This window comes from Monodelphis domestica, chromosome 7 (genome assembly GCF_027887165.1).
Source record: "Monodelphis domestica isolate mMonDom1 chromosome 7, mMonDom1.pri, whole genome shotgun sequence".
In the NCBI taxonomy this organism is placed as follows: Eukaryota; Metazoa; Chordata; class Mammalia; order Didelphimorphia; family Didelphidae; genus Monodelphis; species Monodelphis domestica.
The window spans coordinates 86,844,169-86,861,533 of record NC_077233.1 but is presented as its reverse complement, the minus strand read 5'-3'; the positions used below and the strand labels follow the sequence as shown (position 1 = coordinate 86,861,533).

Below are 17,365 nucleotides of genomic sequence, written 5' to 3'. Positions count from 1 at the left end.
CCCTACCTCCCAAGGTAGCCAATTTCACTTTGGGGTAGTTCTAAGTATTAGAAAATTTTTGTTTATATGGACTCTAAATCTATCTTTCTGAGATTTGTACCTATTGCTTCTATCTATCCCCATTAAGACCAAACAACCGAAGTTGAATTCCTTTTTCACATGATAGTATTTTGTGCCCTTGAAGATAGCTGTTATGTACTCCCTAAATCTCCTTTCTTTTAAGCTTAGTATCTTCAGTTCCTCTACCTCACCCCATCATTCCTATTCTCAAGGAACCCATTCCAGGATCAACTATAAGCTCCTTTGTTGGGCACTGAAAGAGGTTCACTAGCTGACCCTATCCTACTCTTCTAGCCTTATTATAAATTACTCCCTCCCTTAAATTCTACCATTTATCCAAGCTGGCTTTCTTGCTGCTTCTCACTCATGGTATTCCAATTTGCTGTCTCTTTGCCTTTGTACTAGCTATTCCTCATGCCTGGAACATGTTCTTTCCTCAGCTCCTCCTCCTAGGATCTCTGTTTTCCTTCAAGACTTTGATCTAGTATCCTATTGCCCTAAGGTTACCTGTCTCTGTTTGGTATCTGTTCTGTCTACGTCCATCTATATGCATGTCATCCCCCGATCAGAATATAAGCTTCTTGCATTAGTGGCAGTGTAATGTCCCTGAACAATCTGCAGGAATCTAGGAGAAAAACACTATCCATAAGCAGAGGACAAACTGTGGGAATAGAAACACCGAGGAAAAGCAACTGCCTGACTACAGCGGTTGAGGGGACATGACAGAGGAGAGACTCTAAACAAACACTCTAATGCAAATACTAACAACATGGCAATGGGTTCGAATCAAGAACACATGTTATACCCAGTGGAATCACGCATCGGCTATGGGGGGTGGGGGGAAGGAAAAGAAAATGATCTTTGTCTCTAATGAACAATGCTTGGAAATGATCAAATAAAATATTAAAAAAAAAAGAATATAAGCTTCTTGAGGGCAGAGATTATTACCTTTTTGTCTTCAGACCCCCAGTACCTGGCACAGTGCTTAGCACAAAATAGCCAATTATTCAATGTTTGTTGATTCATAGACCCCACCTGGTCTTATCCTCTTCCTGGGAGCATTATTCTCTATACCCTCTAGCTTGTCAATGTCTTTTGTTAAAGATGGTTCTCCAGATATGCTCTGACCAGGATGGAGTGTTGCTTCCCTTGTTCTGGATATCATCTGTAAGGCAGTTTAGAGTCATCTTAGCTCTATTGACTGTGTGTAGATAGAATCTATTGCTAGGCTCATAGGACCCAGTTTTTCCTACTCTACATCTCATTTTGCATGCATACATTTCGGGATGTACGGGCACAGAGGATAAAAGGTATGGATCTCTGTGTCTCTGTCTCTGTCTCTGTCTCTGTCTGTCTCTCTGTCTCTGTCTGTCTCTGTCTCTGTCTCTGTCTCTGTCTGTCTCTGTCTCTGTCTCTGTCTGTCTGTCTGTCTGTCTGTCTCTCTCTCTCTCTCTCTCTCTCTCTCTCTCTCTCTCATTCTCTCTCTGTTGGTGCTATGGTGGAAGAGGGTCTTGAACAGAAGCTCTAGTGCCTGCTTGGCCCTCAAGGGTTTTTTGCCGATCGTGGAAGGCTTCCTGATTCAGCTTAGGTGTTTAGCTAGGTGAAATTTTCTGTCCCTTTCCTACATTTCCCTTTTTTTCCTATATCTCCATTTTTATTAAAAACTTAATTGTTAAAAACTACTAATAGACTCCTGATTTAAGAGTTAATTTTATAAACGGTGACCACACTCTTTTTTAAAATTAATATTACATTTAATAATTTTACTTTTCATTATTACAACTGCCACATTATATTCCTGATTCATTTTTTAAAATCCCTACCTTCCATTTCAAAATCAATACTAGGTATTGGTTCCAAGGCAGAAGAGCAAGAAGGGCTAGACAATGGGGTTTAACTAAGACTTGCCAAGGGTCACACAGTTAGGAAGTGTCTGAGGCTACATTTGAATCCAGAACCTTCTGTCTCCAGGCTCTCTATCCATTGAACCATTTAGCTGCATTTTTGACTGATATTGAACTTATACAGTATACTCTAAGATGAACTAATCAATAAGCAAACATTTACTAGATACCTATACCTGACACTCTTAATAGGTTTTGAGGATATAGACAAAAAGAACTTTTAGTCCATCCTTTGAGGAGATATCTTATAGATATATAAGTAGGTACAAAATAAATATGTAGAAACTTTTTTTGAGGGGGAGTTCTATTAAAGTATCATGAAAGACTTCTGTGCAAAGGTCCAAGATAGAAGATGAAGTATCATGTGTTAGTAACTACACCACGGAGTGTGATAAAAGTTGGAAAAGGTAGATTGGGGCCAGGACATGGTGGCCTCTAAAAACCCAACACAGGCATTTGTATTTGATCCTAGAGGCAATAAAGAATCCATGGAGTTTATTTGGTAGGGTCAGACCTGGACTTAAAACCACTTGAGCAGCTGCATGGATGATGGGACGTGGGATGGGATGGGATATGGGGACAGACTTGAGGAAAGAAGATGATTTAGGAGTCAGTATGTCAGTATGTCAGTAGTCCAGGCAAGAGTTGAAGACAGGTGGAAGAGGAGGTGGGTGAGTAAAGAGGACAGGAGAGATGGAGAAATAGAAATTATAAGATTTGATAATTTAATTGTACTTGTAAGGTGAGGGCAGTCAAGGATAATGCTGAGGATATGAATCTGGAGACCTGGAAGGACAGTGATACCCTTGAAAGAAAGAAGGAAGGTTGAATTTGGGGGCTTGAAGGGGGAAAGGAAAATGAGTTCCATTTTGGACATGTTGAGTTTGAGATACTTCTGGGATATTCAGTTTGAAATATCCAATAGGCAATTAGAGATGTCTGACTAAAGCTCAGGAGAGAGCCTAGAGCTGATTATATAGATATAGGAATCATCTAGATAGAATTGCCAGATTCACAGGAGCTGATGAGTTCACCAAATGAGAAAGGATTGAAAAGTGGTTAGACCAAGAGAGCATTGTGTCATGGAGACCTAGAGAAGAGCAGATCTCCAAAGGGGTAGGTAGAATCTATGGAAGGCTATGTTTAAAGCTCCCAGAAAGGAAAGGCCACATTCTTCCTTAGATGTCTTAATGATCTAACTAACCCTACATACTGTTTATAGAGATATATAAATCTCTTATTAGATTTTTTTTAAACCATTACCTTCTGTCTTAAAATTAATACTATGTGTTGGTTCCAAGGTAGAAGAATGGTAAGGGCTAGGCAATGGGGGTTAAGTAACTTGGCCAGGGCCTCCTGTCCCTAGGCTTGGCTCTCTATCCACTGGACCATCCAGCTGACTGCAGTTCTTATTAATTTTCAGTTACTCAATTCTCAGAGTTGATTAGAGAGCATAGAAAGGGGGTTGGTGGTCAAAGGCTGTGACCACAGGGTGGAATAGATAGTTTCAAAGTCCTAAGCCCCCATAGGATTGAAATGGCTTCTCTTTTTTTAGTTCAGAAGGGGTCCTGTGCCTCGCAAACTGGGAATGAGTCCCCTCGAGAGAGAGGCAGGGGAGGGAGAGGAGGGCCCTCTGCCTGGGGAGCCACATCTGGACATGGTAGCCTCAGGTACATTTGGGAGTGAGGAGCTGGCGATCTGATGTGGCTTCTCCCTCTTGCAGGTCTGTGAAGAGTTCCGGTACATCAGCCGGAAGATCTATGAAAAGCCCAACAGCATTGAGGAGTTGTCTGAGCTCCGGGAGTGGATGAAGACTATCCCTGAAACATTGGTGGCGCTAGAGGTACTGACGTAGGCCCTGAGCCAACAGGGAACATCACTCATGGTGATGTGGTGGGTCTTCTTCAAAGGACGAAGATGGCTGGGGCTCGACCCCAAGGCTCCCTCCTAGGGACCCAGCACTCTCTCTTGGTCTGCCTTTCATGCTGTTCACCCCAATGTGCAGAGCAAGACAATGACTACAGCCTTTCTTCTATTTGGGCACAGCTGCTGCAGGCGGAGGGCCATCCTTTTGTTCCAGGCTCCCTCTGGTGGCCTCACTCAATCACATGGGGAAGAGTTTGGCCCTGGCCTGCTACCCCCATTCTTGCCTTTTAGGATGCCAGTGAATACTCTTATTGAACCACAGAATGTTATAGTCTTTAAATCACAGAACATAGAATTGTAGACCCTCAGAAATCCCTCATCTTATTTACTTATCTTCCGAGAAGGGAAGGGATTGCAAATTGAGGTTCAGAGAAGTATCAAAGAAAAATACTCATTATACACTTTGCATTTTAGCATCCATCTGCTGGGAACAGTCTTATTTAATCTAAAATTAATGTGTATCCAAGCAATTTATAGCATGGAGAGAGAGCTGTCCAAACTAGTACAATCCCTTTATGCTTGGATATGATTCTCTGCTCCAAGCCAATTTAGATCACATTTAAAGAAATCCTGAGCAAGGGAATATCTTAAAATGTAGCTTGGGCTAACATTCCAAAACTAAGCAACTGTATCTCTCCATCTCTTTCCTCCTGGACAATGCACTCTTCCTCCAGAGGAATCAGATCCATAGATCTGTATAGAGAATTCAAATTGAAAAGTAGGTGGTTTGGGTCCTTCTCTGAATAGAAGAGGGTAGTTCCCATAGAGTGGACCCTAGTGTAGACCCTAAAGGGAAATTGCCTTTAGATGGATTAAATGGGTCAATATCTTGTCATTTATAGGAGGGTTGGGGAAAGGCAATATTCCTATCTAGATAAGTGTCAAGTTTCTGGTTATCCACCCTTTAATTCACCCACTTAAAGTTCCTTTTTCCTTTTGTCCTGACTTAATTAACCCATCTTTCTAAAGGGTTTTACCTCATTATCTAGAAAGAGGTGTAGAGAAAAATATTATTTCTTAATATTCTAGAGGAGCTAAAAAGTGATTTTAAATATTCCACAGAAGGACAAGGGCCTGTTGAAAGTTCCACTGGGTGTTAATTGAAGGCCCAGGTCTCCAGTTTCCCAGATCCAAGGCTTTTTTCTATCTTGCCACATTACCTGAGCCTTACTTGTGACATTCATTCCCCTTATGTCAGGATTGTGTATATATTTAGAAAGAGCCATGGACAGAGGGGCTGTAACCTTGTTAATCCTGGGTCTGACCCTCACTTGCTGTGTTACAGACTTCTTTTCCATTTTTTTAAACCCTTACCTTCCATCTTGCAATCAATACTGTGTGTTGGTTCCAAGGCAGAAGAGTGGTATGGGCTAGGCAATGGGGGTTAAGTGACTTGCCCAGGGTCACACAGCTGGGAAGTGTCTGAGGCCATATTTGAACCCAGTATCTCCCATCCTTCGGCCTGGCTCTCAATTCACTGAGCAACCCAGCTGCCCCCTTCCTTTCCATTTCTATAAAATAAGAACAGAAATCCACATGTAACTATTATTCCTCCTCATCCTACTGCCAGCTTTTAGATCATAAAGCCAACAGGTTCTTCTAGCTGCCCCTTGTAAATACTCCTGGTCTGCCCCCTTGAGATAGTCCTACTTCTCTGACTTTGGATGGTTTCCAGGCTGAGAAGAAGGGAAGAAGAACCCTCTTTGGAGAGCCTCCGTCCACAGCTCTTTGCCCATCTCTTCAGTTTGGGTGTTTCTTAGAAGTAGGGACTTCGGTTCTAAGAATGGCTCAGGTCAATGGAACCCGTGTTCTTATCTGTCTCTGCAGGAAAGGATAGTGAAAGTCATGGATGATTATCAGGTCACGGATGAATTCTTTTACAATCTTACTAATGATGATTTCAATGACAAGTAAGTGAGCATTTAGAGCCCACCTCTGCTCTCACCTTTCCTCTTTATTGGACTGTTAGGAAAAAAGGGTTCAATGTTACTCTCCACTGATGTAAATTCTCAGAATTTAGAATTGGAGGGTATGTTGGATACCTTCAGGCCCATTTCACTCTCCTAGATGAGAAAACTGAGATCCAAAGGCAAGGTCACATCGCTCATTATTGAGAAAACTGGGAATTGAACTCAGATCTACTTTTGACTCTAAATCCCAGGCTCTTTCCACTGGCTTCCTTTGGTATCCCAGGAATCTGAATTTCCATTTCACCCCACTTTCCCTTTCAGATGGGCAGCGAGTAATTGGCCTCATAAGATCCTTGGGCAGATTGAGTTGATTCGGGAATTACACCAGGAAGAAGAAGAGAAGTTCCATAAGATTCAGATGATGGATCAGAACAACTTTCTGGAAAAGCTGGATGGCCTTCAGGTGTTTCTCTGGGACTGCAGATGCCCCATGCCCCATGTCATCTCCTTAACTCTGAGATTCCTGCAGCCATACAGGGACAGCCGTGGGCTCCAGACAAGTGGCACCAATACATTTAGAATTATTTTAAACTAGAGAAAGGGGTTCCTTACAGAAAGGAATGGGGTATCCATGTACCTTGTGCACATCCTGGCACATAGAGAGATACTCTTGCTTTCCATGATAGCATGAGGACATTTACCTCCTGTACCCCTGCAAGCTATGGGGAGCTACAGTTTCTGGGAAGGGCACACCAACAGACCTTCAGGCCCAGTCAGATCTGTGGACCACTCCTACTGCTAGACATATCCACAGATACAAAGTTAGTGCCATTACTTGAGGAGCTAAGATTTGGAAAAGGATTTTAGGAAGGCCATCAGTCAACCAGAGGAGGGTTCCTCAGAATACCATGTCAGGATCACCTGAAGGAACTCATGGGGTTTATCTTGGAGAAGACAAGATTTAAATGAACTTGAGAGTTGGCTTCAAATATTTAAAATATTTTCATATGGAAGATGGATTAACTTGTTCTGCTTGGGGTAAAACAAGGAGAAATGGGGGAAATTTGAAGAGAGGCAGATTCTAGAATAGATTAAAAGAAAAACTTCCTGACAGAGTTTTCCCAAAATGGAATACACTGCCCTGGGAACAATGAGTTTTTAGACAAAGGCAGGGCCCATTTGTTGGGGATGTTGTAGTGAGAATTCTTTTGTGGGAATGGAGTGGACTAGGTGGTCCTTTGCAATTTTGATGACATTCTGTGACCTTCTGTGGCTCAGTAAGCTCCACTTAACTTTTGTGTCTTTTTCTCCTTAGTTGATGGTGGCTGGATTTTCCATTCATACAGATATTACACGTGCACATGAGATAGCCAATGAAGTAAGGAGGGTCAAGAAGCAGCTCAAGGAGTGCCAACAGTTGGCCATGCTCTATAATAATCGAGAGAGGATTTTTGGGATGCCAATCACAAATGTAGGTTCCTAGGTGACATAGCTGAGACTCGCTTTCCTATTGTTCATCTCTTTCTCCATCCTTTTCCCTCTATATTGTCCTTCTCCATCTGAGATGTGCTTGAGTAAGGCAGCTAAGTGGCTTAGTGGATAGAGATCTAGACCTGGAGACAGGAGGTCTTGGGTTCAAATATGGCCTTAGACACTTCTAGCTGTGTGACCCTGGGCAAGTCACTTAACCCCCATTGCCTAGCCCTTACCACTCTTCTGCTTTGGAACTGGTACTTGGTAATGATTCCAAGACAGAAGTAAGGATTAAAAAAAAAAAAGATATACTTTACTAAATACACATTTCCTTTGATTAAGTATGTAGGTATGGGCCCAAAATATTATTTTCTTTTAACTCTGCTTTTTGAGACATCCTGCTGTCCCAATATTCTTTATGGTTTATAAACCAACAGAGTTTCAGTTTTTTCCTTTTTTTTCTTTCATTTACATTATTATAGTCATTGTAGTTTTCCTGGTTTTGCTTTCTTGTGTTTGCATCATTTTATACAAAAATTCTCTTTGACTTCCTTAAGATGTATTAAAAATATTTGGGGGGGCAGCTGGGTAGCTCAGTGGATTGAGAATCAGGCCTAGAGACGGGAGGTCCTAGGTTCAAATCTGACCTCAGACATTTCCCAGCTGTGTGACCCTGGGCAAGTCACTTGACCCCCATTGCCTAGCCCTTACCACTCTTCTGCCTTGGAGCCAATACACAGTATTGACTCCAAGACGAAAGGTAAGGGTTAAAAAAATATATATATTTGGGAGCCATTCTACCAAGGTATACTCAAGAGCTATATAGATATAATTACAAACACTCTAACAGAATGCAGAATGATTTTATTAGTGGGATATTTCATGCTCAAGAGTAGGTTTACCAAATATCATAAAAATTAGAGTGCTACCTAATTTGTAGATTCAATACGAATCTACAATATGAAACAATATGAAAATGTTATTAGAAACATAAAAATGGAAATAGTACTTTTGGAATCATGGTGACAGAGCTTGACCACACAGAAGAAATATGAGAATGTACCTTCTCTTCATTCTTTGCAGAAGTGGGGGTCTAGGGGAGTGAAGCAATCGGTCAATCACAGGCATTTGTTAAGGACCTACTATCAACCAAGCTCTATGATATGCACTATGCTAGAGAGACAAAGACAAAAATGAAATAATTCAAGGCTTTAAAAGCCAAACATAAAATTTTACATTTGATCCTGGAGGTGATAGGGAGCCACTGGAGTTTGTTGAATGGGGGAGTGATATGGTCAGAACTGTATTTTAAGAAGACCAACCTGATAGCTGAGCAAAAAATGAACAAAGTGGGGAGAGACTTGAAGCAAGGAAGTCAACCAGCAGGCCATTGTGATAGTCCAGTTGGGACAGGGTAAGGAACTATACCAGTGTGTTAGCAGTGTCAGAGGATTGAATGAAGTGAAGAGAGGTGGATCCAGAGGATCTGACTAGTGGTTAGATATGGATGATGGAGAGAGTGAGGAGCCAAGAATAACTTCTAGGTTTTGAGCCTGGGTGACTAGGAGGATGGTGATACCCTTGACGGGTATATGGAAGCTGGGAAGAATGAGGGTTTTTTGGGAAAGACAATGAGTTCATTTCTGGACATGTTGATGTTTCTAGGACATAGAGTTCGAGATGTCCTATAGACATTTAGAGATGCAAGAGTGGGGGTCAGGAGACAGCAGTTTCAGATGATGAGAGAGGAAAGGAAGTGGTACTTATTGTAGGTGGCCTACAAGGTTAGCCATGAAAGGGTGGAGAGCCATAGAAAAATGACCAACAGGGAAGCAGCCAGTAGACAGAAGAATAAAGATAAATGACAGAGGAGGCACAATGGAGGGCGTATCTGCTGGAGAAGACATGGTGGAATGGGATCACTCATGCAGGTGAGGAGTTTACCTTGGCAAAAAGGGCGATCATCTCTTCATGGGTGACAGGTGAAGGAGAAAAAAGATAGAAAGCATCTGAGTGATGTGAGTGGGGAAGAGAGGAGAACAGGGAGCTCACAGCAAATGGCCTGAATTTTTTCAATGAAATATGGGGCAAAGTTTTGTAGGATTTAAACTAATGTCCAATACTTCAAGTATTATTTTTATAAAGTTTATTATCTGACAAAATAGAACCATGCAAATGTATAATTGAAAAATCTGTTACCCTAAAAAAGGACTACACATCCCAAGAGCCCACTGACTTCCTGTCATTATGTACTTCCTATAGACAGGATAAAGGGCATGGGCTTTGGAGACTCCATCTCTGATGTAGATTCAGCATTGATGGTGGTGAGTGGGGTTGACTAAAAAAATGACTGACCAGCCATGGGCATGTGGTCTTTATTTTGTATCTTTTTTATTCCTTGATTTCTAATAATCATTAATAAATCTCTTAAAATATAGTATTATTACTGAGATTTAATTTTAACTTTTACATAACTAAGTTTTTCTACATGCTCAAAAAGCCCACTCCACCAAAACCACAACAGGAAGGAAAGAGAGGTAGACCTCCACCCAATTTATATCCTGTCTACGTCAGCATGTAATGACAGGAAATGAGTGGTGTTCTGGGAATCATAGTTCTGCTGGAATTTGTAGTTTTTTTAGGGTAATAGATTCTAATTACACAGTTCTCAATTGAGGGGGTGGGAGTGGAAAGAACCAGAAACCAAAGCATGAGATGAAGCAACTCACCAAGAGTTTGTCAGGCAACCAGTTAACTGTAGACTCTTAATCACACTTGTTTATATTTCTTGAGTGCTTTGCAATTTACAAAGCACTTTCCTCACAATAACCCTGGGAGGTAGATTGTGTAGGGGTTACTATTCCCATTTTACAGGTGAGGAAATAGACTGAGAGGTCTTAGATGAATGGCCTCTCGTCAAACAACCAATAAGTGTTGCATTTGGAATTCAAACCATGTCTGAGTGGCCCTTCCACTGTTGCAGCCACATTGTTGTTGAAATGTTAGGGTCAAGTGGAGACATCAGGGAGATCAGGAGTAGCAGAGAGCAAGGCCCCTATGGCCAGGAGCACTTGTGGAAGCAAGGCTTCAGAGCTGGGGCATTTTTCTGCTCTACTTTTGGGAAGCTGCATGGAAGCCCTCTATGTAAAGGCATGTCTCAGGTCCTGTGCCCCACCTGGTATAATGACCGGTAGGGGTGTCCTCAAGGACCATGCCAAGTGGAAGGCAGCATGAGTTGGTGAAAAAGAGAGCCCTGGACCCAGAAGGAGGAGGGACCTAAGTTTGAATTCCACCTATTTGGGCAGCTCACTTAAACTCTGAATATCAGTATCTTCATCAGTAAAATGGGGATATTACTATTTATGGCTTTTACTTCATAGCATTATTCTAAAGACCAAATAAGGTAATGTATATATGAAAGGGGCATTTCTATATATGTCTATTATTATTATTACAATATTATGATCATCACTATATCACAATATCACTATAATTTCCAGCACCTAATAGGGGTTTCTTCTAGAGCAGTAGGCATTTGTACAGTGACTATGTGAAGAATGACATCCATTTGAATTCTTTGCTCCCTTTCCCCAAATAGGCAGGCTACTGGCAACTAGGCAAGGTCAAGTGGAGCATTCTGTACACATGTTTTTAGCAGAGGAGTGAAAACTGGAAGTGACCATGATCCATGACTCTGGGACATCTGGGCAAAGCTATTAGAGCCTCTAGGCTTTGCTGTCTTATGGAGTCAATAGTTTCTATTTGTCCAATTCTAATTTTTAGGGAGCCATTATTTGAGCTTTTGTTCTAAGCCAGTGATGGCAACAAATTGCCCCCTCATACCACATTTGAGCTGCCCCCCTTACCCCAGACAGGGGAGGGAGAAAGCATTCCCATTGGGTTGCTAGACAGAGGAGCCGGTGAAGTGAGGAATGTCCTCAGGCATGGTGGAGTAGGGGAGGGGAGCCGTTTCCTCCAGCACAGATGCCATAGGTTTGCCAACACAGTTCTAAGCTATTGACTTTTTCTATAATTTTTTTTCTATTTTTTCTTCTATAATTGTTATTATTATTATTATTATTATTTTGTTCCTCTTTTGGAGCTCTTCTAGGAATTCATTTTGGGCTCAACATCTTTTCACACTTGCCTTTGAGGCTTCACACATTTTTGTTTTGGCATTGCTGTCCACATCTGGGCTTGAATTTTGATCTTTTGCTGAAATAGCTTTCCAGTCAGGCAATTTCTTTGTCTTTTGTTTATTTTGGAGGATTGGGGGATTTTTTTCATGACTTTGCCTATATATATTGAAGTTTAGCGCTACCTCTGGGGTGGAGAGAGTACTACCCCTGTGTTCTTCCAGGTGCCACATGCAGTGGATTTATCTGGATTCTGCTCCTCAGCTACCAGATCTCCCTGATGTTGCTGGTTATGCCTGTACCAGGCATATGCCTGTACCTCAATCTCCACAATATGTGCTCAATATGTTCCTCAAGCTGCTGGTTCTACTGCTCTTCCCTTTTACTCCAGCAAGACAAGATGGGTCCTTCCTATTGTCCCTCTGCATTTTCTTTGGCTAAAACCCTGCTCCACTCTGTTTTTTGTTGGTTCTGCCATTCCAAATTTTGTTTTGAGGCTTTTTTTGAGGGGTAGTTTTTTTGGAGATAGGTTTTGGTGAACTTGAAACATTTCTTACTTCACCATCTTGGCTCCTAGAAGTGAAAACCCACTAATAGTTGTTAAAATGCGGAATACTACCCTAACAGTGTACTATTTTCTCTTCTATAGTATGACAAACTTTTCAAGATGATCAAGGAGTTCCAGCCTTACTGGGACCTGTGGACCACAGCTTCCGACTGGTTACGTAGTTCAGAAAGCTGGATGAATGACCCTCTGTCTGCCATCGATGCCGAGCAACTGGAAAAGATTGTGATTGAGTCCTTCAAGACAATTCATAAATGTGTGAAGCAGTTCAGAGATGTTCCAGGTAACCCCATGACTCTGAGAAAAAGAGACTTAGGACACACCCAGCCACTGTCTTCAGATACCTGAAGGGGTATAGTGGGAACAAGGAATAGACTCGGTTTGCTTGGCACCAGGGGATAAAATCCTGACTTTAGAAATCACGAGACCTGAATTTGGGTCCCAGCTCTGCCATTAATAATTATTGCTAACATTATAGCTATGTGCCAGGCACTATGCAAAGCACTTTATACATATTTTCTTATTTAATATTCACAATAGCCCTGGGAGATAGGGGCCATTGCGATCCCCACTGTATAGATAAAGAAACCAAGGTAAACGGAGGTTAAATAACAAACTTGCCCAGGGTCATACAGTTAGTCAGTATCTGAGACCAGATTTGAACTTAGATGCTTCCCTCCCACCCCCAAATGGACAGTGTGGGGAGGTTGGTCCTTTCCATTGCTGAGGTCCCATGATACTAGAATCCTGGGTTCTTAAAGCCCCTGTCCCTACTTTCCCTTGGTCTGTTGATACCACTTCTTTCCCATTGACCCAGATCAGAAAAATTGGTGTCATCTTTAACTCTGTTGTCCATTAACTACTGCCCCACTACACATGTACTTGGTTATCCAGGTCTGTTGATGCTTCCTGTTTCTCTTCTGTACCATCCATTTTTTGCACAGTCACCATCATCATCTTCTTAATGTGCAGGCCTCATCATTTCACTTTCTCGCCTTTGAGTGGCTCCCAAAGTGGTATTTTTTTTTTTCATTCAAGGATATTTTATTTTCCCAATGACATGGATTAATAATTTTCAACATATGTTTTCCAAAACCATCTCCCTCCATTCCATTCTCCCATTTGGAGATGTTAAGCAATTTGATCTGGGCCCCCCAAATAAAACTGTAAATAAACTGATTAATAAACAGTATATATTTAAAGCCATCGGCAAGCATCATCTGCAATGAGGATAAGTTAGAAGCTTTCCCAATAAGATCAGGAATGAAACAAGGATACCCATTATCACCTCTATTATTTAATATTGTATTAGAAATGTTAGAGATAGCAATTAGGGAAGAAAAAGAAATTGAAGGGATTAAAGTTGGCAATAAAGAAACTAAATTAGCACTTTTTGCAGATGATATAATAGTCTAGAAAATCCTAGAAAATCAACTAAAAGACTAGTGGAAATAATTAACAACTTTAGCAAAGTTGCATGGTACAAGATAAACCCATTAGCATTTCTATATATTTTCAATAAAATTCAGCAGCAAGACTTAGAAAGAGAAACGCCATTTAAAATCACTCTAGACAATATAAAATATTTAGGAATCTATCTGCCAAGACAAACATAAAAATTATATGAACACAATTACAAAACACTTTTCACAGAATTAAAACTAGATCTAAATAACTGGAAAAACATTAATTGCTCATGTGTAGGATGAGCTAATATAAGAAAAAGGACAATCCTACCCAAATTAATCTGCTTTTTCAGTGTCATACCTTTCAAACTGCCAAAAAACTTTTTTATAGAATTAGAAAAAATTATAACAAAGTTCATCTGGAAGAACAAAAGATCAAGGTAAATATTGAAATTTGAAGGAGGTGGGAAAACCTTCTGGGCATAGATGGGCACACACGGGCTCTGAGGTGAGAGGTGAACCGTTGTGAATTTAGGAACAATTTGGCTGGGATGTTGCTTCTGTCTCTGTATTTCCCATGTTTTTCAAACCAGACTACTTACCTTTCTCTGTGCTTTCCCCCAGAACCTTTGGGCACACCCTTCCTTACTCATCTCCCTCCCCTTCTCTTTTTTTTTTTTGAAAGAAAGACTACTTATCTTTTAAGATCCAATTCAAAGGATGCCTTCTCCATGAAGCCTTCTCAGATCCTCTAAGCTGGCAGCTTGCTCTCTATCTAGAATCTCACCTACTTTACTGCTCAGATATGCCTCCCTAAGCTCTCTGAATCTGGGTCTGCATCTTCTTCTGCCTGAAATTCTGCTGGTTGTACAATTCAGAGCCCCAGACACCGTCCAAAGCATTGCCACCTGTGTGGGTGGAAGTTCATTCTTTCAGAGACCTCCATATCCGTGGAGAACTTCTGTGGAGAAGCTCCTACTGGCCTCCCATGGCCAAGGGCAGACCCATGCAATCTTTCAGGGACAGATCACTCTTTAGGAGAAGATAACTTTAAAAGGGTTCTCCAAGGGCAGCTGGGTGATTCAGGATAGAGCTCCAGGCCTAGAGATGGGAGATCCTAGGTTCAAATCTGGCCTCAGACACTTCCTAGCTGTGTGACCCTAGGCAAGTCACTGTTACTTTTTTTTTTGTAGTTGGACTCTGAATATTTATATAGGTGGTTGCCAGGGATTTAATTTCTAAATCCCAAAATGAATTACTAAAGTAAATGAAATTTATGGTAGTTTATTTACAATAGAGAGAAGATATTAAGGAATGAGAGAGAGAGAAAGAGACAGGAAACTCTGGCTTCCTTTGAGCCAGGTAGAAATACTAAGGCCTTACTCAGGGAAAAGAGTCTCAAGACCATGGGCCTTTCTCGGAGGTTTACACCTCTGAGAATGGCAGGGTCACTAAGTCAGTCCTTCACTCACCAACTATGACCATCTAAATGGAAAGAAGTCTGGATGTCTGTCTTCCAGTCTCTCCTCTGAGTCAAGTCAGAGAGCTCTTCTGTCTCCTTGAATCAAAAAATCTCTTCTTCTGGCCTCTGGGCCTCTTTTTAAAGATCTTTTTCTCTTGTGTCTCTTCCACTAAATTTTCACACCTACCAATCACAGCAGACACTTTTCTCCAGGACTGCCCACTCTTTAGTTCTCATCTTCTCTGGTTAGATTATATCTTTTTGGGTTTCTTAACACCTCTTTTGGTAAGTTCACCTTTTGTAGTTACTTAACACCTTTTTGTAGTTAAAATCTAAAAATAGATTGTAGCTTACAATTCTAGCTTCACTATAAAGGAAGAGGTAAGTATCTTCATTGTTACAATCAGGAGATAGTTAAATCCAATCTTCACAGTGGTGAGTCCTGACCTTTCTTCTAACCTCACTTGGATCTTGGAAACATCTTGCTCTTTTTCTCTTAAGCCTGCCAGATGGTGGCCATTGATATCCGGGGAAGAATTGAGGATTTCAAGCCTTACATCCCCCTGATCCAGGGCTTGCGGAACCCTGGCATGCGGAACCGGCACTGGGAGATGCTTTCTGAAAACATCAACATGAATGTCAAGCCAAAGGCAAATCTTACCTTTTCTAAGTGTCTGGAAATGAACCTGCAAGATCACATTGAAGCCATCAGCAAGGTGGCTGAGGTGGCAGGCAAGGAATATGCCATTGAGCAGGTAGGGAATCAACCCTGTCAGGGTCAGGGGGTGACAGGACTGTGGGCACAAGGCATTCAGTATCAGGAAACACTTTCTGATGGGCCAGGGTCCACCTCCAGCAGAAGCAAGCTCCTTGTTTCTGGAGGATGCCAATGGTGGAAGGCGAGCCCACTGCTTGTCAGGGGTGCTCGGAGAGGATTCTGGCACTAAGGAGGAGGTTAGATGAAGGTTAGTTTTGGAGCTGAGGAGTTGGTAGGAGGCCACAAAAACTGTGATAAGTCAATTAATCAAATGTGTTGCAATAGTCAGGGTCTGAGCCTATGTGAAAGTTTTTACTTGGACAAGATAGTACTAGTTCTTGTCTTATTTAAAGAGCTCTCCTGGCCTAGGGACCCACGCCTTTACAAGAACGAGAAGATTCTCCCCAAAGCACACAGCCAGGAGGTTGTGTATGTGGCCAAGGCGCTCCGTGGGTCAGGAGGTCTGGGTCCTTATGAGAGGGGCCTCCATTCTGTCCATACCTTGTCATTTGTAGGCCCTGGATAAGATGGAGAAGGAATGGACGACAGTCCTATTCAATGTGTTGCCATATAAAGAAACAGAGACGTTTATTCTGAAGAGCCCTGATGAGGCCTCTCAGCTCCTGGATGACCACATAGTCATGACCCAGAGCATGTCTTTCTCACCTTTCAAGAAACCATTTGAGAGTAGAATCAACACCTGGGAAACCAAGCTGAGACTGACCCAGGTAATGTCCAGCCCCCTCCCTAGCTTCTTTCAGTGGAAGCCCCCACTTTTCACCTGCCTCCTCTTTTTGTCATCTAGGTGGTACAGAGGGTGGGGCATTAGGCTGTGGTCAGGGTCTCTGACACTTACCAGCTGAGTGACCCTGGGAAAGTTACTTAAACTGCTGCCTGCTTCAGTTTTCTTAACTGTAAAACAAGGATAATAATGACCTAAATGAGATGATATTTATGAAGTGCTTGGGACACAATAGGTGTTGTAAAAGGCCTTCTCTCCTCCCCCCTTTCTTTCTTTCCCCCTCTTTCCTCCCTCCCTCCCTCCCTCCCTCCCTCCCTCCCTTCCTTCCTCCCTCCCTCCCTTCCTCCCTTCCTCCCTTCCTCCCTTCCTCCCTTCCTCCCTTCCTCCCTTCCTTCCTTCCTTCCTTCCTTCCTTCCTTCCTTCCTTCCTTCCTTCCTTCCTTCCTTCCTTCCTTCCTTCCTTCCTTCCTTCCTTCCTTCCTTCCTTCCTTCCTTCCTTCCTTCCTTCCTTCCTTCCTTCCTTCCTTCCTTCCTTCCCTCCTTTCTCCTGCTTCTCCCTTCCCCTCTTCCCCTCTTCCCCTCTTACTTTCTGTCTTAGAATTGATACTGAGTATCAATTGTAAGGCAGAAGTTAAATGACACAGCTAGGAAGTGTCTGAGGCCATATTTGAACTCAGGACCCCCTATCTCCCTGCCTGGCTCTCTATTCACTGAGCCACCTAGCTGCCTCCCTAGAATTTCATCTGTTTTTGAATGGTTAAGAATTTCTCCCTCTTCACAATTATGATAGATGTCATTTTTTCTTATTTCTATGAAGTTTTTTAAAAAATGTTTGACCATAGTTTGCTGTAAAATAGTGAATATAAGTCCAACTTTGCCACCGTTCTTAGTAGGAAAGCCTCTAATGTTTCTCCATTACATATAATGCTAACTCTTCTTTGTTTCAAATTAATACTTATTATCATATTAGTAAAAATTTTAAAAAACCTTAGGATTACTGAAAATTTAAACGATCTTTTCAATAT

At 41.8% G+C, this 17,365-nt stretch overlaps 1 protein-coding gene across 2 annotated transcripts in view; it reads left to right on the top strand.

The window, feature by feature from the left end:
• DNAH1 (dynein axonemal heavy chain 1) overlaps nucleotides 1-17,365 on the top strand; it is a 144,531-nt gene that overhangs the window by 41,800 nt on the left and 85,366 nt on the right. For both annotated transcript variants that reach the window (XM_056804959.1, XM_001380306.4), the window contains exons 15-21: nucleotides 3,688-3,807; nucleotides 5,718-5,800; nucleotides 6,122-6,263; nucleotides 7,116-7,271; nucleotides 12,059-12,257; nucleotides 15,344-15,597; nucleotides 16,115-16,327. In XM_056804959.1, coding sequence (XP_056660937.1) covers nucleotides 3,688-3,807; nucleotides 5,718-5,800; nucleotides 6,122-6,263; nucleotides 7,116-7,271; nucleotides 12,059-12,257; nucleotides 15,344-15,597; nucleotides 16,115-16,327 — 1,167 coding nt within the window. The remainder of the gene's footprint in view (nucleotides 1-3,687; nucleotides 3,808-5,717; nucleotides 5,801-6,121; nucleotides 6,264-7,115; nucleotides 7,272-12,058; nucleotides 12,258-15,343; nucleotides 15,598-16,114; nucleotides 16,328-17,365) is intronic.